The sequence below is a fragment of the Pipistrellus hanaki genome (genome assembly GCF_964339955.1).
Source record: "Pipistrellus hanaki genome assembly, chromosome: 11".
Taxonomy (NCBI): Eukaryota; Metazoa; Chordata; class Mammalia; order Chiroptera; family Vespertilionidae; genus Pipistrellus; species Pipistrellus hanaki.
Window position 1 is genome coordinate 51601862 of NC_140513.1, and position 23192 is coordinate 51625053.

The 23192-nt window shown below is 40.7% G+C and overlaps 1 protein-coding gene across 1 annotated transcript in view; it reads right to left on the reverse strand.

Moving 5' to 3' along the window:
* Window positions 1-23192, reverse strand: part of FREM1 (FRAS1 related extracellular matrix 1) — a 121018-nt gene that overhangs the window by 84075 nt on the left and 13751 nt on the right. The window contains exons 5-12 of the mRNA XM_084898220.1: window positions 22587-22910; window positions 19745-19853; window positions 16875-17006; window positions 14235-14579; window positions 13496-13638; window positions 4713-4909; window positions 3943-4033; window positions 2277-2444 (exon numbers count right to left, since the gene is read on the reverse strand). Of these exons, the coding sequence (XP_084754346.1) occupies window positions 2277-2444; window positions 3943-4033; window positions 4713-4909; window positions 13496-13638; window positions 14235-14579; window positions 16875-17006; window positions 19745-19853; window positions 22587-22910 (1509 nt within the window). The remainder of the gene's footprint in view (window positions 1-2276; window positions 2445-3942; window positions 4034-4712; window positions 4910-13495; window positions 13639-14234; window positions 14580-16874; window positions 17007-19744; window positions 19854-22586; window positions 22911-23192) is intronic.

Sequence of the window (23192 nt, forward strand, 5' to 3'; positions counted from 1 at the left end):
AAGCAGATCCAGTTGGGCTCGGAGAGCCCTCACAGATGACCTGGGTGGATGCCCTGCCCTCTGAGGACACAGCATTCTCCATGGGAGCAGCCACTCTCCTCAGAGAATGGCTGCTGCCAGAAAGAAGACCGATCCCAGGGGAGGATTGTTAAAGGAACAGGTGAGGACAGGGAAGTCAGCGAGGAGAAGGCACAGCTCCATTCAGAGCCCTGCTCTACCCTCCTGCCTACCAGGCACAGCTGCCAGGGGCATCCATGGATGTCCCAAGGCCAACCCTCTGGGCCATAGAAACCATGAGACAACTGCCTTCTGTTCTTTAATAAACTATTTCCACCAGAAAAGGAAAACATAAAAGCAAGAGCTTTCTCTCCCTACAACCACCTTCACTCCCATCCCTCCTCAGAGGCCTTACTCTCATTTTGCCAAGCCTACATTTCCACTGTTTGTAGGAGAAAGAAATAAGTAGAGCTCTTGTTGTGAAAGGAGTATTATCTTTGAAACATTATTTCCTGCATTACATTGCACAATATCCCAAGGAATACACTTTGATAGAGATGATTTTTTAGTATCATACATATATAGAACAACTTTTAAAACATGAAAGCACAAGGCTAATTTGCCCCCCACTCATTATCATTGCTTTGGCTCTGGGGCTTAGGTTAGCATGGAGTCAAGATCCCTAGTGGTTATCATTCAGCCCAGTGCAATGTGGATATTTGAAATCAGGAAACTAATCCTGTGACTGATTTCACTGAAACTAACTCTTTATTTCTACTATTCTCAGGTCTCATGGATACTATTTCATTTGTCCCGTAGACAAAAGAAGCCACCATGTCATGTTAGCTCCAAGTCCTCATAACTATTCAATTAGCCTTCAAATGAAGTAGGTACCTGCTCACTGCCTTCTTGGCTTTCCCCACAGATCATCTTTTTCCGGGAAAGATACTTTTGCATAAAAGATACTTTTGCATAAATGAGTGTTTCCCCATAATAGTTCAAGAACAGTTGTACCTTCTTTAGATGTCAGACTATTTCAGGCATCTATCTCATAAAGAAGAGGATGGTGTGGATAAAATCTAATCAAATTAACTGTTTTTTCTAAACTATTTTCTCCACAGGAATATGATCTGGTTTCTGACAGAGAAAGAATCACAGAACAGAGTTTAGATTATTTTGTCTGGGTTCCTTGATGCATCTTCTATGAAAAATTACAAGATCACGCTGGCAATTTAAATGGCTGTGCTGAGTTGAGTGGGACTTTGGGGGCTGGAGAACACGCCTTTCCCCCCTGTTGCTATGAGGCATGAAGCTCAGTGTTGCCAGAGCTTCCAAATTTTCAATGGAATCCAGAAATCGAGACTTGATAAGAAACCTCCTGATGATTAAGTGTTGGCAATTCATTTTTCAAAAATACTGTTTTTTACCCAAGTTCTGTGGGTTAGGTAAGCCCCTTAGTCCCTCAGGGTGAACCATCTGCACCACAACTGTGGGCTGGTATAAGAGATGGTGAGAAGGGAGCAAGAAAGGGAACATCAGTGCTTTCCTGGCTATCTTCCAGGTAGCTACCTGTGAAGGAACCTTCAGGAATGAGACATGTGTAGATTCTAGTCTCCTCGAGTTCCTAATGAATGGGCAATCCTACTTTGTCTTTCAGCTTCTTAGAGGGAAAATGAGCCCAGGAATAGCAACACTAATTAAGCCCAGCACTCTGATGGGGAGGAGGCGGGGTATGGAACAAACTCAGTATGAACCCCAACTTCTCAGATAAGACACACAAAGTGGCATTGCCTTTACAGTCAGTTTCCATAGGAGACCCCAGTGCTTTAGAGCTGCGTAAAGGTTGGGGAGTAGGACTGAATAGAATGGAAGGGCCCATCTTAATTCATTTTGGAAAATTAAAAGCTTCTGTAGATTACAGAGTAGTATAGCTGGCCTGCGGTGAGAGCAAATAAGCCCTTCTGGTTGCTAAGAGACCCATAATTTAATCCCCTTCCCCTGATCAACACGTGAAACTCAGCAGAAAGAGAAGCAAATGAAAGAGATTTTGATAAAGCTTTGAAAATAATGCCAAATCCAGCAACTGGAAAAATCGCACCTTTTAGACAAAAAGTCCTGTGGGAGGTGAAGGGCTCCCCTCCCCATGCTTTTTCCTACACTGTAACATAAAATAGTTATTTTAAAAATGCCTGAAGGGGAGTTAGCACTTCCGATAACTCTTAAAGGCTTTCCTTAGGCCCTCCCTCATCATCGTCCTTCATAGCACTCACTGCACATACCTCCGGAACTTGGTTGTCCACTGGGAGAAGAGTGATGTTAAAGCAGATCCCATGCAAAGCCCCACCATGCTGGTTACTGATGGAAAACGTGAACTGGACGTGTTTTAGGTGGGGGCCTATGTCACTCATGGGCGGCATGTAGGCCACTTTCCTGTAGTTCACAGCATCCTACAAAGTAAACCGAGATGGACACATGGATGCCAATTTGCAAGGATTAGAGACTTTTAGAGAACTAGGTCTCAGAGAACCATCCTGATAAGGGCATGAAATATTGTAAATGCCACCGTCATCGATTTGAGCATTTCATAAAAGTCCACTTTATAAATGACATTTTCTAAAAATCAGGTGGAAAAGGGGCAAAGAAAGTAGGTAAATATATCAAGTGCTTAGAGCCAGTCAGCTCTGTAAAAGACAGGACACTTGAATGTTAACAGCTTCGCCACAAGTAGAGCTCTACCAGTTCAAGTAGCTGCATGACATTGGTCAAGCTGCTGACACTTGCAAGACCTCTTTTTCCTTATCTGTAAAATAAATGAAATGATAAAATAACAGTTCTTACCAGATAGGTTTGACATACGCATTTACAGCATCTAACTACAGGGAGATAGGCATAATTGGACCCAAACTATAGCTAGAGCTGCGGTCTGTACACTTATTACCCTTGTAGGTCTTCAGAAGAGTCCACAGGAGTAGAAAGAAGACTAATAAAAATTTTGGAAACTAGTAGATGTTCTGGTTGAATTGTGTCCCTCAAAAGGTATGTTGAGCCCTGAATGGTTTGGCTCAGAAGATAGAGCATCATCCTGCACACTGAAAGGTTCCAGGTTCAATTCCGGTCCAGGGCATGTACCTTGGTTGTGGGCACATACTCAGTAGGGAGTGTGCAGGAGGCAGCTGATCCGTGTTTCTCTCTCATAGATGTTTCTGACTCTCTATCCCTCTCCCTTCCTCTGAAGACCTAATCCCTGGAACCTCGGAATGTGGCTCTATTTGGGAATAGGTTGTTGCAGATGTAATTAATCAAGGTGAGGTCATAGTGGAGTACAGTGTGCCTTTAATCTAACATAACTGATAAACTTACAAGAAGAGAAGAGAGACAATCAGGAAGAAGATAGCCCTGGGATGACAGGCAGAGGTTGGAGCAATGTATCTACAAACCAAGTCATATCACAGAAAGCCCACAAACCACCAGAAGCGAGGAAGAGGAAATGAAGGATTCCCTTACAGGGTTTCAGAGAGGATGGCCCTGCCAACACCCTGATTTGAGGCTTCTAGCCTCAAACTCTGAAACAATAACTCACAGTTCTTTTAAGCCATCCTGGTTGTGTTACTTTGATATGGCAGCTCTAGTACACTAATACGTCAGGATATTAAATAAACTGAATTTAGTGGAATAAAAACATATGTGCCTGATCCCTGCTGGCAACACAATGCAAAAGTCTGTAGTGAGTTACAAGATTGTGAAATCATATCCAGCCTGATCAAGCACTGTCAAGTAGATGTTGCGTGCTTAACGTAAATGCGCAAGCAGAAAGGATAAAGACATCAAGCACCGGTAACAGACGTCAAAGGCCATCATTCTCAAGGGCAATACAAGAAAAACCATGACTTCTCCGAGGATACTTCCTTCCATCATGTTTTTCAGCATTGTAGCACAGCATCCCACCTGAGTGAATGACTTCAAGTCCTGAGCTGCAGGATTCTTGGTTAGCTTTGGTATGCTATCCACCATGAATAATTTTCCAGCGTCCAAGTGTCTAAAGAGAAATATTAAACACATCAGCTCATTTTTCAAGTTATGAAAATTAAGTCAAATAGCCAACTACCAAGTTTTTTAAAAAAACTAAAAGAGCTCATTGTAGGAAGAAATAAAATATTCCATCTTTATATTCTCTTTATGTTAGGGGTGCTAGCCTTCAGTGTAATCTCATCAATGCTATTTTCATCACTGTTGCAAAAAAAAAAAAAAATACGTACAATATTTTCTGCTTGACATCGTGAAAGAGAATCATTATTCTCATCCTAAAAATGTTTCCTTGCTATCATGTACATGACACCGGCTAAGGTATATTCATGTTACTTCCTTGGATTGGCATTATAGCATATGACCATTTTGTGGCCTGCAATAAATACCTAAAAATAATGCAGTAGAGACTCAATACATTTTACTAAAAAGAAAAAAGTAGCATTCTCTTTAGAAAAGGGGATTAAAAACTGTTTTTAGGGCAGCTAAGCTGAAGACACTACAAGATGCAGGTCACTTATCCATTAATACAGCTTTGGAAGGGGGGTATAAGTCTGAGATTAGAGTAAATGCTGAATGGAATGTATGTTCATGTCTGACAAGAAAGCAATTGAACCTCAGCACCATATATTGACCTTTTGGACTCTCCAGTCCTAGAACACAACCCTCTACCAATGACCTTTCATAGATACCTGTGACTGAAAGAGAAAAATGGAGGAGTTGTTATTGTATAGACCAGCTCCCTGTCATACGATTCCGTATCTATGAAATGCAGATGCTTCTTAGTTAGATAGGCCACCTCCGTTTCCTTGACAACCAGATGCCGAGAAACTCCAGGAGCCTCTTTTGGAAGCTGGTCATCCACTGGAGTGATATGAATTGTCACCACCTGAAAAGAAACGATCTGTACCATTAATGTAAGGTACCAAAAAAGACACCAAAGAAAACATCCCCACAATCACCTATTATGGTGATTTTGGAAAACTTACAATTATAATAGACTTTCATTGAAATGATTTAGGAGGTATTAAGAATGTGAACCAAAAATGGAACATTCTCCAACCCATTCGATACTACATTTTAAGGATGTAATTATCACAATTATAGGTAATCGTTCATGAGTGCTATATAGAATGGGTATTTCTGCATCTCCCTTCCAACACCCACCTGTGCATTTTTTACCTCCCTTACTCAGATTCTAGAAACCGTGACAGAAAATTTGGCTCCTCATTTTCTCTCCACACATGTATAAAACACCTCCCAGAGTCTCTACTTATAAAATTCCTATACACTGACCACACTCCACTCCCACCCCCGCTGTCATTCCTACTGTTACTGGGCTAGCTCTAGCTCTCATAATTTCTTCCCCACATTATTGCAAGAGCTTTCTGCTGGCCCCAAATGCAGTAGCTAATCTAGACTTATATACCTCTAGTGTTATCTTTTAAAAGATACAAATCAAATCAGGTTATTCCCTTCCTCAGTCTTAACAACCACCCAGGAGGGGCAGCCTTATTCAAACTCCTTAGCATGGCATCTAAGAGCCTCTACAGTTTGGTTTTGATTTTGTAGTGATTTTTTGCCAATATTATGTTTTGGGGTTTTTATTTATTTATTACTTTTAACACTAGTTTTGAAAAGGATATATAACACCCCCACGCACACACACACACACAGTTTGCACACCCTATTTTTCCACTTTATCTGCTACTACTTTCAACGGTAAGCCAGCACTCCAGCTGCACACAAAGGTCTGGGTCCTAGACTTTGAGTTATGCTGTTTCTTCAACTTGGAATTCTTATTTCCTGCTTTCTCCAGCAACCTGAGTTTTTCTTGCACTTAAAGGCTCTTCTTGGAACATTCCCCAATTTCTCAGTTAGAATTAATTGTTCCTAAATTTGTTTGTTCCTTGAGAAACATTATTATTTTAAGTCTTATATCATTAGTCAGTAGTTCACACACAGTCTCTCCTAGACTGAAGGTTCCCTAAGAGGAGGGTCATAGAATAGTACAAACCACATGGAATTTGGCAGTGAACAGGCTGTTAAAGGTTTACGTATGCCACTTAGCAGCTATTGATCTTGAACAAGTCACTAAACTTTTCCAAATGTCCATTTTCTTATATGTAAGTTAAGCATAATGACAACAGCCTCACAGATTTGTTATGAGGATCAAAATCCACTATGTAGCCGGGACTGGTTTGGCTCAGTGGATAGAGCGTTGGCCTGCGGACTGAAAGGTCCCTGGTTTGATTCTGGTCAAGGGCATGTACCTTGGTTGTGGGCACATCCCTAGTGGGGGGTGTGCAAGAGGCAGCTGGTCAGTGTTTCTCTCTCATCGACTTTTCTAACTCTCTGTCCCTCTCAATTCCTCTCTGTGTAAAATCAATAAAATAAAATAAAAATAAAAAAAGACCACTATGTAGATAAAAATGTCTCACACATAGTAGGTGCTCAATAAATATTCTGTTCACCGCTGTAGCTCTACATCTGGCACAGTATTTTGTAGGTAGAAAGCACTTCATCAGTGTTTTCTAGCTGAATGAGTCAATATGTCCTGTTTGTGATTTTAAGAATTCTTAAAGCACATTCACAGGTCTGGATCCTGCTAGGGGGCATGGAGAGTTTGCTCCACAGCTTCTTTTAAAAATATTTTTTTACTGATTTCAGAGAGAAAGGAAGAGAGAGAAAGATAGAAACATCAATGATGAGAATCACTGATTGGCTGCCCCTCCAATGCCCTACACCAGGGATCAAGCTCTCAACCCAGGCTTATGTTGACCCTCAACCACTGAGCCATGCTAGCTGGGCAGCTGAACAGCTTTTCTTATCACATTTTCTTATAATAATCCATGGCTGGTTGTGAGGAAGCAATTACTTATTCTCTCTTGCAATGGTACATTTGCTTGTTGTCGTGGGTTCCTTATCCTGGTTTTTATTTCTTTTAATATTTTAACAACTTTATTTTAATAAATTTAATATCGTCATTGAAGCACAGATCTGCAATGCAATTTTTAAAAATATCTTTTTTTCTTTATTTTAGAGAGAAGAAAGGAGAGGGATAGATGATAGAAATATCAATCGACTGTCTCCTACATGCTCCCAGCTGGGGATCAAACTGGTGACCACTTGGTTCATGGGTGGACGCTCAACCACTGAGCAACACCAGCCAGCAGCAATGCCAATTTTGTCTATAATAATAGTATTCACAACAGCCAATTTGAAAATAAAGTGACTTCCTTTTTAAATTGACATACAAAGAAAAGAAAAAAAACTACAATATGGAAAATACTGGGACATTAGCTGTGCAAGCTGTGCCCCCTGAGGCAAATCAGTGAGCCCCTCTGGGATCCGTTTTTCTCTCCCATTGGGAATGATAACAACGGCTATTGTAGTGAAGTGCTGTCAGGATCAAATGAGATAGCTAGTAACACAGTGAGTACTCGGTAGTAGGTGTTCAATAAGTTAATTCCTTGTCTCCATTCTTCATTGCTCTTACAAAAGCCTACAGCATATGTGCTGCTCCATTATGGAGCATTTCAATAATTAAAAACTAAAGGCAGTTATCAAAATAAATAAACACGATGACAGTTATTTCTCCAGTCTCCTGGAGTCGATGTCACAATCCCTTCCCCCTCCCCCCAAATTATAGTTTCTTGCTAATCTACAAAGTTCAGAAATTCTCTGTGGGGCTTCCCAGCCACAGCATGGATCAGTGAGGCTGCACTTAATTGAAAAACTGGATTTAATAAGGAAACAATAGTTATTGTGCCTTCAAAGAGACCATTTTCTATGCTAATTTAGTCTCCAATGTGTTCTTTGTGTGAAAAGAATGTACAAGGCATGCTTTTTTATACTCCTGTAGTAATTCTTGGTAGGCACATTTTTCAACATGCTTTATGATCGCCTAGGTTGCTGTGTCTTTACTACATATTGATGCATGTTTAAACAATTACTCTGTGTGTGTGTGTCTGTGGATGAGAAAAATCCTATTTGAACAAACTCCATAGAGAAATGAACCATTTACATTTTACTGAAATTTGGTTGTGACAAAGACGTTATTAAATAGCCATTCCCCAACAGTGGGAAAGCAATGCCCAGCCCAATGGTGGGGCTCTCACTTGTTGGGGTCCCCTGCGTGCCTCCAGTCTACTTATGGTCACAGGCACCCAGAGACAGACTGACAGGGAATCAGAATACAAAGTGACAAGTCAGTCCACAGAGTGACAAAGCCTAACCTTGACCCTCAGTGTTCATAATATGATATTTTTGTGAGTGGATATCTCTCCCTTGTTGACATGGATCCTTTCTTCGCCCTGACCTTTGATTCCTGCCTGATTATTTACCTTACAGCTTCCTTTGAGTTTATCCTGTGCTCCTTTTTGCCCCCAGGAACTACTTCCAAAGCGTTTGGCCCGCCCCACTTTCAGGTTTGACTTCTTCTGAATGCTCACAGGCTGGGTGCCCCTCTCCTCTGGCCTCAGTTCATTGCTCCCTTCCACTTCACCCTCAGGCCTTTGGGGTATCTGCTGTTATTTCTTAGTCATCTTTCTGTTTCTCTCTTCTTTCCTTATTTTGCATTTTTCATCTTACTCCCAACCTTATTCTCTCCTGGTTAAAATCTCCTGAGGCTTAAACCCTATAAAGCTGAGAAGGATAAAGAAGGAAATATTTTTAAAAAGCTAATTGAAGCATTGAACAGACTGCCAAACTACAGTGGGATGGCAGGAGAGGTGGGGGCAGGAGGGGGGGGGGGCTGTAAGAGATCAACTGAAGGACTTGTAGGCATGTATATTAGCATAAACAATGAATACAAGACACTGGGAGTAGGGGCAAGTGAGGGCATGTGCTGGAGGTTAGGGGAGACAGGGGGAGGTTAATGGGGAGGTGGAATGAGACATAGGTACCACTATTTGTAATACTTCAAACAATTAAAAAAAAAAAAAGCAAATTGAGAGCATGAGGCTTTATTTGATGACAGTCATGACAACCAAGATAGGAAGAGGGAGGGGTTTCTTGCTGATGTGTGAGCGCCTTGTTGATGCACAGGTAGATCTCTGAGCAGGAGTATCCAGTGAGGAAGCATGAAAGGAGTTAAGGAGCATCCCTGTTTTTATTAAATTGTTTCTCACCTGAGGAGATGCTTGGTTTCTGCTTCCATCAAAGGAGGAGTTTTAACATGTGGCCTAAGCAATCATCTGAGTTTAACTTACCGTATTTTCCGGCATATAAGACGACCCCCTAATTTTACAGTTAAAACCTAGGTTTAGGCCTATATTCGCTGTATAAGACTACCCCCCACTTCCGAGGCAACACCAGTTCTTTTTTAAATAGACCGCCTCTCTGACTCTGGCCCATCTGAGCAGGCTTTTTATGCATGCAAATTATACATGTTCTGTACCCGAAGCTACACTGTGTTCTAGTAAAAAGCCTGCTCAGATTGGCCAGAGTCAGAGAGGCAGTCTATTAAAAAAAGAACTGGTATTGCCTCGGAAGTGGGGGGTAGTCTTATACAGCGAATATAGGCCTAAACCTATGTTTTAACTGTAAAATTAGGGGGTCTTCTTATACGCCGGAAACCACGGTAACCTTCAGTGACCATGGGACCTACCGATCACAAAAGCTCCCATTAAGTAACCATCTTATCTGGACCTTTAGTTGAACAGCTGAAAGTTACAATTTTTAAAAATACTTTAAATACAATTTTATATGTAGGGCATGATTAGATAGTTGTCCAAATTGAAGATGCAATCGTCAAATAGACTAGATCATCATTTAAGTCCCTTAAAATTTGGACTTTTTAATGAAGGTATCAGGGTTTTACAACACAAAAGTTCTCACCAGCACACACACCTACAATAGTTGTTCTGTTGTAGTGCACACACTAATTCCTGGAAACTCTGGAGAATTAAACTTTGCACTTACTACCTCTTCATCTCACTACCTCCCTAGTTCTTACAAGACATTTCAGTTTTCTTATTTCTTCCTACTTTTAAAAAAAGTTGAAAGAACCAGAACAATTTTTGAGGTTCGACTCTGAGCCCAGTACCAAGGCCTGAAGACACAGATGAATAATTTAGGATTCCTGTCATTAATTAGCTCACAGTTTATCCAATAAAACAAAGAATAGCCTCACATTATAGCGATTTGCCATTGGATTAGCTACATAAAAGGACCAGCATGGGGGAACTGTGGAATGAGGGCACCAGAGAAGACTTTCCAGAAGAGAGGATCCGTGTCTGGAGAGGAAGTGAGCTGGTACTGCCACATATTAGAAGAGGGAGAACTGGGGGAATGGATATGTGAAAGAAAAGAGCCATATGCTAACCTGACAAGTTCAGGGAAGGCCTACGTAGCAGTCTTGCAAACCCAGAGACCTAAGATAACCACAAAAGATTATTTGAAAATTAAATATCTAACAGGTTATAGTAGGTAGTCATGTCCCAGATATTTTCTCAGACAAAGATTAACTTTGATCTTTTTATTGAGCCCATTTGCCTTTTTGCCTCTAAGATAACATATCTGTGAGATGTCTGGGTAACTTGTAACTTCCCTTTTTCCGGAGCCCCTGGGGCACAACTAAATGTGGTGAGCACCAGGACAGATGCCTCGATTCCTTCGTCATCATGTTAATTGTTTCTGCACTCACCTGAGTACACGCCAATCATTTTACTTTTTATCCAATCCCAGGGGTTTCCCACCGCTTTGCTTTCTCCCACCTCCTCACTCCATCACCAATGAATTTCATGTAACCCACCTATGTTCCTCCTTTGATTTCAGTGTATAAATAGAGAATTGTAACCTGCCATTCTTTGGAGCATTATCTCAATCCGTTGAGGTTCTGCTTCCCGGGATATGTCGACAGTAAGGCTCAAATAAACTCACAAAAAATTCTTTACAGGTTTCAATGGGTTTTTTTCATTAACAGATACTAGATAAATTATATTTAATACAAAGTTACTAAATCAGTGGATTTTAACTGTCCTCAGTTATAAGGATGTTGCTGATCTATTCTTCAAGAGACCCTGTGAGGGATTCTGAGGTTAATCTAGTCCAAAAAGATGAAGGTTGGGACTAAAGCAGTGGCAATGGGCGGGGAAGTATAGACAGATGAGAGAAATTTATCTGGTAGATTTAGTTAGATTTGCTGACTAATTAGTTATTCAGATATTATAGAGAGAAGGGATTAGGGATGACTTCAGAGATTCTAGTTACAGTGGTTTTGTGCAAGCTTGGGGGAAATATACCTGTGGACATGGTGTTTTTAAAATGCTGGTGAGATATACATGTAGAGGTGACAAGTAGAGAGGTGAGTACATAAGGCTGAGTTGGAGAATATTTAGGAGCCAAACAATAAATGGTGCATGAATATAGAGTAATTTATAAGTTTTCTCTCCCTCTCCCTCAACATCTATATATTTAAAAGCCTAATATGCTAAGTGTCTGACTGATTAGTCAAATGTTTGGTCGACTGCTTGACCAGTTGCTATGATGCACACTGACCACCAGGGAGCAGATGCTCTGACCAGTAGGTTAGCTTGCTGCTGGGGTGCAGCCGATTGGAACTGGGCGAGAAAGGCCAGACATGCCCTGGAGCATTCCCACAGTCCCTCCCCGACTGGCCGGCCAAGGCCAACCTCCATGGTTCCTCCACAGCCAGCCCACATTGGCTCTGATCAGCCCCAATCGTCAACCAGGACAAGGGACTCCATCCACCCACAAATTTGTGTGCCAGGCCTCTAGTAGATTAATAAGCTGAATGCAGATATAAATGTAATTATGACTCCTTTTTTAGAAACCCATCCATCTATCCAAAGAAATAATCTCATAACTGGATCTTACAGTAATTAGTCTGACTTATTTTCCAAGATTTAGAAATAATTTTATTTGAGTAAAGTTTTTATTACTCTGGTCCTCATTATAAAGGGATCTAACATTTACACTTGAAATTAAATATGATAGAAAGAAAATATAATCTATAAAATATATAATAGAAGAAAAGAAAAAAGCAGACCCTAACTTTCTGTTTTTTAAAAGGCATATAGTCTGCTGAAAGTGATATGATATTCCAGTTGAAAACAAAGCTCAGTTTGAATAGTTGCAACAAATTATTTAGAAATAAATCCTATGGATAGTTATAATTTAGGATTAGCAAATCAACAAGGTCTCAAGCAAAATGTAATCTAGAAATAGAATAACACAAGGAAAGAAGGGACTGTTATTTGTAAAGGAGTTAATAAGCAGTTAAATTGAGAATTTTCTTTTCTCCAATTTTTCTTAATAGGGACCACCTACTTCCTTCAGTTTCTGGGCTCTCAGACATCATTCTTCCTGATCATTTTCTTTGGTTACCTTTAACTAAGCAAACAGATGAATAGCTCAATCATCTATGCATTGGCCAATAGGGACAGAGGTGGTAAATAGCCATTCCAGAACTGACTCAAGATTTGCTTAGAACCCTGAATATACTACCTTCCAAGATAATAGGGATAAAATGCCTAAAAAAATAAATGATATGTAGTAGGTGATCACTTATATTGAGCTCTCCTTTTTTCACTCCAACCACTAGTCACCCTCTCCTTGCAGAGTTTATCTTCTTACATTTGTCCATATACTATATTAATTCCATCTCTGTAATTTTTTAAAATATATTTTATTGATTTTTTTTTTTACAGAGAGGAAGAGAGAGAGATAGAGAGTTAGAAACATCGATGATAGAGAATCATCGATCAGCTGCCTCTTGCACACCCCCCACTGGGGATGTGCCCGCAACCAAGGTACATGCCCTTGACCAGAATCGAACCTGGGACCCTTCAGTTCGCAAGCCGATGCTCTATCCACTGAGCCAAACCGGTTTCAGCAATCTCTGTAATTTTTATATGAGAATGCCTTTTTACAATTATTTCTGCATTCTGTGAATTTAAATAATATCCTTGAGTTGTAGTAAAACTCTTAGTTCTTCAAAAGCAGCAATAGATAATAGCTAATTTATCTATTGAGTGCTTACCATGTGCCAGAAAGTTCGCAGTACTTTATATATATTACTTGCTCTCACAATCATTCTATAAGGAAGTTGTATTAGTCCCTGTTTTACAGATGAGGAAACTGAACCGCAGATCAAGCAGATAATTGTGTCGATGCAAGACAGAAACATAGGCAGCCGAACTTCAAAGCCTATACTTGAACTACAACACATAAAATGCCAGTGTTTTCCTGAGTGATATGAGGACAGCAAATTTTGTGAGGTGTCCTGTATAAAGGTGCTGGAAATATCACTCACAAAAATTTGCAGAACTCATTGGAAAAGTAAATGGTAGAGAAGTGATGTTACAAAGGAATTGACTTACTTTTGCTTACTCCATTGCTTCTCAGTCTTTGAACCTTGAGACCTATTTTCATGTAGTTCCTAATAACATCTCCCCAGAACTGATATCTGCAGACAAGGCTTTGAGAAGTGCTCAGAATGGCCTCTTACCTGTGGCACTGAGAGATTTGGAGGTTCATGGCTGTCCCAAAGGACAAATTCAAACGAATCTTCAAAGATTTCTCCACCAAAGTGACGATAGTAAATGATGCCATTGAACAGGTCCCTCTGAAGGAAGCCGGGGACAGGATAGCCTATTGGGTCCACAAAACACCAAGTATTTTTGTAACCAACTACAAGTGTTTGGGTATAAAGATATTGGACTTATCTCAAGTCTTCTCTGCATATCATGTTGTATGTACCCAAGGACTCTTCATAAAAACTTATAAATAATAAAGCAGGAAAATTAAAGTTGTTACATATGTCTTAACATATGTTGATAAATTTGCATTAGAAAAGTATTTTTAAGAAACATTGTCTTAAGAAACACTACTTGATCCCTATTTTGACGCTCCTGACTATTTTAAGAAATAGTTACTATGAAATTATTCTAACAAAATATAAGGAAATGCTATTCATGAAATTACTTTATCAATAATCTACAATAAGTCAAGCATCTCTCTTCAAACTTATTTGTTCTATCACTGAACTTGGCTGACTTAATTTTTCCAAGTGAAATGGTTACTTTCAGGCACAGCTCTGGGACTTTCTAGATGTCCACCCTTGAATGAATCAACTTCAAGTCTCTAAGTCTCAGGCTTCCCATCTATAAAATGGGAATAATAATAGTATCTCACTTCATAAACTGACATCCATCTTCACACACATATCTTAACTGCCCAGAACTTACCTATCAGTCCTGGCCCTGGCTTCTTCATGATCTCTCCAGCCTGAGGGGGTCCCGTGACGTTAAAGAAGATGTAGTCATCACTGGAATCCATGTCTGAAGCTCTCAGCATGGACCCCTGGATCAGTATGGTCTGGCCCTCCTCCAGTTCAATAATAACATTATTGATGAGGAACGGGGGACTGTCATCTTTGGGCAGAATGTTGATGGGAAACTTATAGCGGATGCTGTGATGACCATCGAATATCCTAAAGACCACAAAGTCTTTGGTGGAGTCGCTGTCATCGTGATGATAGCGAACAACTCCAGCCTGCAGGTCAGCCACGGTGAAGAGGAAGCCTTTCCCCCCTGGAGGAGAGAGCAGAGATGGCACCGACTGAGGGAGGGGCTCAAAGGCAGGCCTTACAGGGAACACTGCACTAGGCAAACGGGCACTGAGGAAAGGGGTGCAGCTGATACTCTCCTCTTTGGGAGAAACCACCTCCACAAATCAGGTTTTGAACACTGGTTGTAACAACTATTAGCTGTGTAGATTGGGCAAGGTATTTGATTTATTTGAGACTCATCTATAAAGCAGAAATAACACCTACCTCATAGCCCCTAGTATGGATGGGAGAACATAAACAAAAGTAAGCCGACAATAAATGTTAATTATTGTTTCACTCATTATTATCAACCTACACGGCAGAACTTCTTACAGGTGTGGTCTCAAACCAGCAGCATCAGCACCATCTGTTAGAAATGCACATTTTTAGGCCCTATCCTAGACCTACTGAAATAGAAATCCTGGAGGTGGGCCCAGCATTATGTGCTTTATCAAACCCTCCAAGAGTCCACTAAATGCTAAAATTTGAGAAGCACTGGTTTATTGACCAAGAGCAAAAGCTCTGGTATCAAATGGCCAAGGTTCAGATCCCAGTTCTGCCACTTTCTAGATACATGACCTTAGACAGATTGACTTCTCTAAGACTCAGTTCCCCATATGTAAAGTAGAATAATAACAGTACCTCACTTTATAAAGTAGTATGAGATAAAGCATGTAGAATATTTTGCACCGTATCTGGCACAAAGTAAATACTTAATAAATATTAGTACTACTTCCTATATCCTCTGAGCCCAGAACATGATTTTCTTATAGGCTACTTCTCTCTCTCTACTTCATTTCACAGAATTAATAAACATTGCTTCACTTTGTATATACATTTACCATTCTTAATGGCAGGAGCCTCATTACTCTCCCCATACCATGTGTCTGTGGTAAAGACTTCACTGGAATCATGATTAAACACTAGTATAGTGGACACTGCAAGCTACTTGCCCAATAGCCCCCGACTGCTTCTTGCTCGGTACCAAGATCCTAGTTCTATTTGGAATGGCATGGGACCATGTTTAAAAAATCGGGTCCCTAGAATCTACTGCATGCTGGGATAGCATGTGAGTGGATAGGAGATATAAGTGAAAGTCACTGTATCCAACTCCTGGGACAAGTGGTTGAAGGAAACAAACTAAGATGGCATAACTTTTTTCTTTCTTTCTTCTTCCCTCAAATGCAGACCCAATGTTAGAAGTATAGGTGCCATCTTGTGAGCACCAACAGAGAAGAAAAGAGAGCATCTGGCATCATGGATATGGAATGTCTACATCTGGACAACTTGTCACATGAGGAAAATATGAATTTTTAAGCCACTGTAATTGAGTTTCCCTACACGCAGCCGAACATCCCCCCTAACTGGCAGACTCAGTTATAAGCTGACCTGGCACGGGCCTGGGATTAGACAGGAGGATTTATCATTTTATTTCTGATTTCAGAATTCCCTTATCATAAATGATGATTAATAAGAGCTCTCTTTCTGCTTTATAATTAGGCAAACTAAGAGGATAATTGAATTAAATCCTCTGCGCTTATTATCAGGAATGGACTATATCATCATAAAGTATGGCTATTATTCTTATTAGGCTCATTAACCTTAGCTACCATCCTTATAATTATAAATTCATTTCTTTTAAACTATAGTAATTTCTCCTAATATCATAATAATATAATGATTACCAAAGTATTTTTTCTGTTTTTCAAAACATTTCTCTGAGACAGAGAAATGATAGGAAAACATTTTGTCTTCTTACTGGGATGAGACAATCAATTAAGGAGTGTATTTAGAAGGAGTCCAATAAGGCATCTGAACTTTATTTTTTATTTTATTTTTTTAAATATATTTTATTGATTTTTTACAGAGAGGAAGGGAGAGGGATAGAGAGCTAGAAATGTCAATGAGAGAGAAACATCGACCAGCCGCCTCTTGCACACCCCCTACCGGGGATGTGCCCGCAACCAACGTACATGCCCTTGACCAGAATCAAACCTGGAACCTTTCAGTCTGCAGACCGATGCTCTACCACTGAGCCAAATCGGTTTCGGCAGCATCTGAACTTTAAATAATGAGCTGAGCCTAAGGCACCCTTGTAAACTAATGTAAACATTAGTACTAAGGCACAAATGTTTCAAGATCTCTAGATTTGGGGGATATGACAATTCAGTTAGAAATGGGGCCCAAGAGATGCTAGATACACCCTATTAAATACGATTTGCTTTTGGAGAAGTTTCTTCTCCAGCTCTATGCTCGATTACCAAGGTTGATCCTTCACCTCGTATTGTGAGCCGCCCGTGCTGCAGGCCATCCACGGTGACCAGCTGTACAGCACGAATGTCATCGTTGTCAACAACCTGAAACTGTTCCCAGGTGATGGCCCGAGACTGCCCTTCCAGGAGATTCAGACCTGCAAGACAAAACAAACGTGTTCTGTGGCATGCCAACACGCATACATTAGGACGAAATTAAGGCATTTTCACTCACATAACTAGCTGAAATTGTATTTTCAAACACTTTTTAAGGAACTGGAAGTTAGCCCTAGCTGGTTTGGCTCAGTGGATAGAGTGTTGGCCAGCAAATTGAAGGGTCCCAGGTTCAATTCCCGCCAAGGGCACTTGCCCGAGTTGTGAGCTTAATCCCCAATAGGGGACATGCAGGAGGCAGCGATCAATGATTCTCTCTCATCATGGATGTTTCTATCTCTCTCTCCCTCTCCCTTCCTCTCTGAAATCAATAAAGAAATATATATATATATATATATATATATATATATATATATATATATTTTTTTTTTTTAAGAAACTGGAAGTTAGCTTTTATTTTTAGAAATATTTTCACTTTTAATACTATCACCAAATACAATTGGCTCCTTGGGACATATCCTTTAGAGACATGACAGTGCCAGAAAATAAACACCAAGAAAAGAACAGATGTTATGCTCACAGTGACCTCTAACTCAAAATGTCCACAAGGACTTTTCCAAAGGCCATATCCAAATGTTTTGTAGGCACGAGTGGCAGAAGTACTTTTACAAGTAAAGCTGAGTCTTGAGCAACAGGGGTTTGAACTGCACAAGTCCATTTATATAGACTTTTAAAATAAATACTGTAAATGTATTTCATCCTCCTCGTGATTTTCCCTTTTCTATTTTCCCCTGTTTTCAGTGTAGGATTAAGTGCATGCAACCTGCCTCAGCAGCTGTTGCCAGGGAACCTGAGCTAAGAAATACAGCATATTTAAGGGAAGGAAGAAAAGAAGGGAGGGAGGAAGGAAGGGAGGGGTACATATAAAGAATCTCTGTGACTGGTAATAACAATTTTGAAACCAAGAGTGTACAGTATGGCCCAGGACAAGGCATCACAAGGGACACAGCAAAAGAGTAAGCAAGAAGACTATAGGTATATATAGCAAAACATTAACAGCAGCAATGTCTGTACAATGAAGTAATAAATGATTTTGAATAAATGATTTTATTCATTTATTACTATATTATTCATTTTTTCTTGATCATTCATTTCTATTCATTTTTTTTACTATTTATTCATTGTATCTTCCAATTTTTAAACAATGAACACATAAGTTCATAATAAGTAAAATTTTACTTTAAAAAATGGAGTCTAATGTTCAGAATAGCCAAAACCAGATTTGGAGTTCTCTTAACAAGCCTGGGCTTCACAGATCACACATAAATATACAGACTATTAAGTCTCTATACTCATGTAATAATCTACTTAATATGTGATTATAACTACTAAACTACAGGACACCAATTCCTTTTTTTCTTTTCATTATGCTTCTAAAAGAGGTAGATGAGACACAGAGTCAAAATTATAAATCAAGGCTACTCAACTAATGTTATCCATCTCTACTGAAACTCACATGCAGACAAACACGTGTGCATACAGATATATTACCTACATGTAAACACACACCCAAGATTTATTCAAGCTGCCACCAGAGGATTTAAATAAGACACAGATATTATACCCTTAACACAGTGGTTCTCAACCTTTCTAATGCCAGGACCCTTTAACATAGTTCCTCATGTTGTGGTGACCCCCAACCATAAAATTATTTTCGTTGCTACTTCATAACTGTAATTTTGCTACTGTTAATGAATCATAATGTAAATACCTGTGTAAATATCGTAATGTGAATATCTGTCCATAGGTTGAGAACCGCTAGCAGGGTTACCTAAGACCATCGAAAAACACAGATATTTACATTACAATTCATAACAGTAGCAAAATTAGTTATGAAATGGCAAGGAAAATAATTTTATGGTTGGGGGTCACCACATGAGGAACTGTATTAAAGGGTCACGGCATTAGAAAGGTTGAGAACCACTGCCTTAACAGAACCTAGCATCACTGCTTATAAGTATGTTTTGAATACTATTGATGGAATTAATGGGAAAGAATAAAATTTTCATTTACATTCTACATTTATATTTGACCTAAATATATACAATACATTGCACTGTAAGTTCAATTAGAAATGAGAGACAGAGTAAAGCCTTCTTTTATTTTTATTTTTTAAATATATTTTATTGATTTTTTTACAAAGAGGGAGAGAGAGGGATAGTTAGAAACATCGATAAGAGAGAATCACCGATCAGCTGTCTCTTGCACACCCCCTACTGGTACATGCCCTTGACCAGAATCAAACCTGGGACCTTTCAGTCCGCAGGCTGATGCTCTATCCACTGAGCCAAACCGGTTTCAGCTAAAGCCTTCTTTTAAAACAAATTAAGCAGTATAAGCTCTTCTTTATATATTGTGGTTTCCAAGCAACCCAGCTTAATAATAAGACAAATGTATGTCTCCCTTCTATTCCTCTGAACAATTTGAGTTTTTTCTCTCTCAGTCCAACCACAGCTCCGTATCACACACAGTCACTCTGTGCCTCTTTCAGGTGAAAGCTGTCCTGGCTTATCTCCTGCCAAGGAAAGAACTCGGGAACCCTGGATTCTCACCCTCCCAGAAGGAAAAACAAAATGAAACCAATGATCTGATGCCCGGACTGGACTGAGTTCCGTTTGCTTCATGTGTGAAATGGGAATAAAACTGCCTTTCTCTCCTGACCCATATACTATCTTTCTTCCCTTCAGGGCTAGGTTGCTTGACACCCTACACTGAGCTGCACCTGTGTTCCAGGACACGCGCGGGGCGTTTGTGTCTGAGGTTCTGACGGAGATGTGGATGGTCATGGGCAGGCTCCTTTCGAAGAAGAAGTCGTATACCTCCAGCTCCACCTGGAAACAAACAATTGCATGTGAGCCAGGCATGGAGATGTTAGAGCATAACATACCTTCACAGCACAGACGGGGGCTGCTGCCGCCTCATCTCCTTCATGACAGCCTGACCTCGCTTTTTCAGGCTCTAGATCTTGCTGCTTAGTTTATATTTTTTAAGTTTTCTTCTCAATAAAAGAATCCTTAACCTTAAATAAGCAAATATGCTGAAAACCTGTACCTGGCTTTGCTCGGCATCAGACCAATGGAGCCTCTCTCAAAGGTATGGGGTCTAGAGCAGTTCTCAACTCGGGGTGATTTTGTGCCCCCAAAGGACATTGGGGCATGTCTGGAGACATTTCTGGTCTCATACTTGGGTGTGTGTGGAGGGGGCACTCCTAGCATCTAGTGGATAAGGTGATGAGGTGAGCTGCTAACATCCTTCCATGAATAGGACAACACCCAGGACATAGAATTACTTAGTCCAAATGTCACTGCTGCTGCTGTTGAGACCCGGATCTACAGGCATCTACATCACTAACCTTACTTTAAATATATATATATATTATTGATTTTTTACAGAGAGGAAGGGAGAGGGATAGAGAGTTAAAAACATCAATGAGAGAGAAACATCAATCAGCTGCCTCTTACACACCCCCTATTGGGGATGTACCTGCAACCAAGGTACATGCCCTTGACCAGAATCGAACCTGGGACCTTTCAGTCTGCAGACCGATGCTCTATTCACTGAGCCAAACTGGTTTCGACACTAGCCGTACTTTTAAATATCCAGATTTCACTTGCTCCTGTGAAATCCATAGGTGCTAAGTGGGGCTATGCAAGTTTGATATGTGTGTGTTTCACCAGGTGTTGACAGAGAAGGATGAGGGATGAGGCAGGAATGGAAGACACGCTGCCTACTTTGGAAGCACGTATGGTCCCTCTGAGAGGATAAGAGCAATGATTAGACAGCAGCATGTCAGCAACTACAACATAACAGAAGAAACAGCTTCTAGGGGGACAGGCTGAAAATGAAACTATACTGAGGAGGGAGAAGTACGTTTGCAGGTGTAATGGGAATATTAGGTTGAACCACATGAAATAGTATTTTATGTACTCACTAAGAAACTCTTTTCAATATATGTAAGACCCAATAAAATGAGTTTGCATTTCCCAAAGAGGCGAGCATGACTGGAAGGTAGACTGACCTTCACCCAGGGAAGATCAGATGGCTCAGGGGCTCTGACCTAGTCTCTGCCCTCAGCAGCCCCACCCCAGGCTGCTGAGTGAGCAAAGTTCTGCAGAGATGCAGGGCTTCCCGCCCACAATATTGGAACAGGGCATAGTCCCCACTGAGATCACTGAGCTACCGTCTCACAAAAATATCGCAGATCTGAGAAAAGGCTGCACTGAGATTCCATGACACAATGCCAGAAAACGCACACAGGAAGCAGCAGAAGAGTAGCGCTTTCTTTATGAGCTGCAGGTAAACCTGATGGCTGATGAGAAATCACTCGGTAATATGGAAGGAATGAGAGGCAGGGGCAGGAAAGAAACAAAAGCTGCCACTTACTTTTATGAAATGAAGGAAATCAAAGCAAAAGGCAAAACGCAGCCCTTATAGTCTGAAGTCTTTTGTCTGCCCTTGGTACTAAATGCTGCAAATGCCAAACTTAGGTGGAGGACAATGGGGTCACCCCAGGGACACTCCTTTTCCTTAATAAACCTGAACTCAAGTCCGTATCGATCTGCTCATTTAAATTTCAGCTTGCTGGTAGGTTTTTAAGTATGTGAAGGGTTATTACATGCAAGTCTGTAACCACTGTTCTCTACCCCCTTTGGATACAAAGCAAGAGGAAAAAGGCTGAAGTGGGAGCAGGAAAGACTTAGATTAAATGGAAAGATTTTCCTGATGAAAAGTGTTCGATAGTGAAATTAGTCATCATATGAGACAATGGAATCGCCTACCCCAAGTCAGTGTTATTAATCAAACTTCTGCAGACAAAAAAGAATTTAAAAATTATAAACAAAACTCATCTCTAACTTCAATGGTCTGTAAAATGCAGGAAGGCTGTGGAGGGCAGCAGTTCCTGGACCAAATGTGGCCCTTAGAAATATTTTGAGGCTGACATAATATATTTAAAATGTTTAAATATGGCCCTAGCTGGTTTGGCTCAGTGGATAGAGCATCGGCCTACGAACAGAAAGGTCCCAGGTTCAATTCCGGTCAAGGGCACATGCCCAGATTGTGAGCTCGATCCCCAGTGGGGGACTTGCAGGAGGCAGCCGACCCATGATTCTCTCATCATGGATGTTTCTATCTCTCTCCCTCTTCCTTCCTCTCTGAAATGAATAAAAATATTTTTTTTTAAAAAAAAACAACATTTAAATATGTTTTCTGTCTTTAAAAACTGAAACCTTTTTACAAAGAAATTATAGACTTCCAACTCTTCTTGACAAACAAGAGCTAGAGCAACTCCAGGCACCTCTGGATCAGCTGGAGCTGAGCTGCAGCTGCATCAAAAGGCACCAGCTCGCTCCTCAGTCCCCCACAGTGTCCCTCTGGGAGGGTTAGCCTATCTGCATCACTAGCCCGGCTCCTCTGGGCATTCCAGTTTGCACCCAGATGGACAGTGATTGCTTCTCTTCTGGGGCAATGAATGTACAAACTCACCTCAAGGCTAAAGGACGTGGCTTTTTTAAGTAACTTTGACTACCAAATAGGCTGGAAGTTTTGTCTCCCTTCCTTCTTACCTCATAATGTCTCCTTTCCGAGTGGCTGCTGTTCGGAGGCTGATAGGCAATCTGCATGTCACTGAGGTCTTTCCAGGTGAAGGAGGAGATGGGTCTGGTGTGGTCCCACAGGTGCGTCACAAAGCCCTGCAGTGGGGCTTTAGTAATGTTGAACACCAGCAAGGGCCTGGGGGTCTCATCCTCTTCGCAGTCCAGAACTGACGTAGTCAAAGAGGTCAGGATGAACTGGTCCACCTCCAGAACAAACAGGGCCATGAACGCTGCCCTCGGAGCCTGGTTAGGAATGCCAGCTCTGATGTAGACGGGCAGCCACGCACTCTCTGACTTTGGAAGGAGAAAGAAAACAGGAAGGGAGAAATGATGTGAATAAAGCTGGAACACTCAGAATGAGCAGTGTGACACTTAACACACAACCACAACCTAGAGGGTGTATCTAGCAGTGATCGGACACCTGTCTGTATAGGAAATCACCGGGGGAACTTTTAACACATTCTGATGCCCACGTTCCTCCTCCCTCTAATTTAATTGCTCTGAGGAGGGGACCAGAAAACTGGCATTTTTTTAATAATATACTTTTATTGGTTTCAGAGAGGAAAGGAGAGGAAA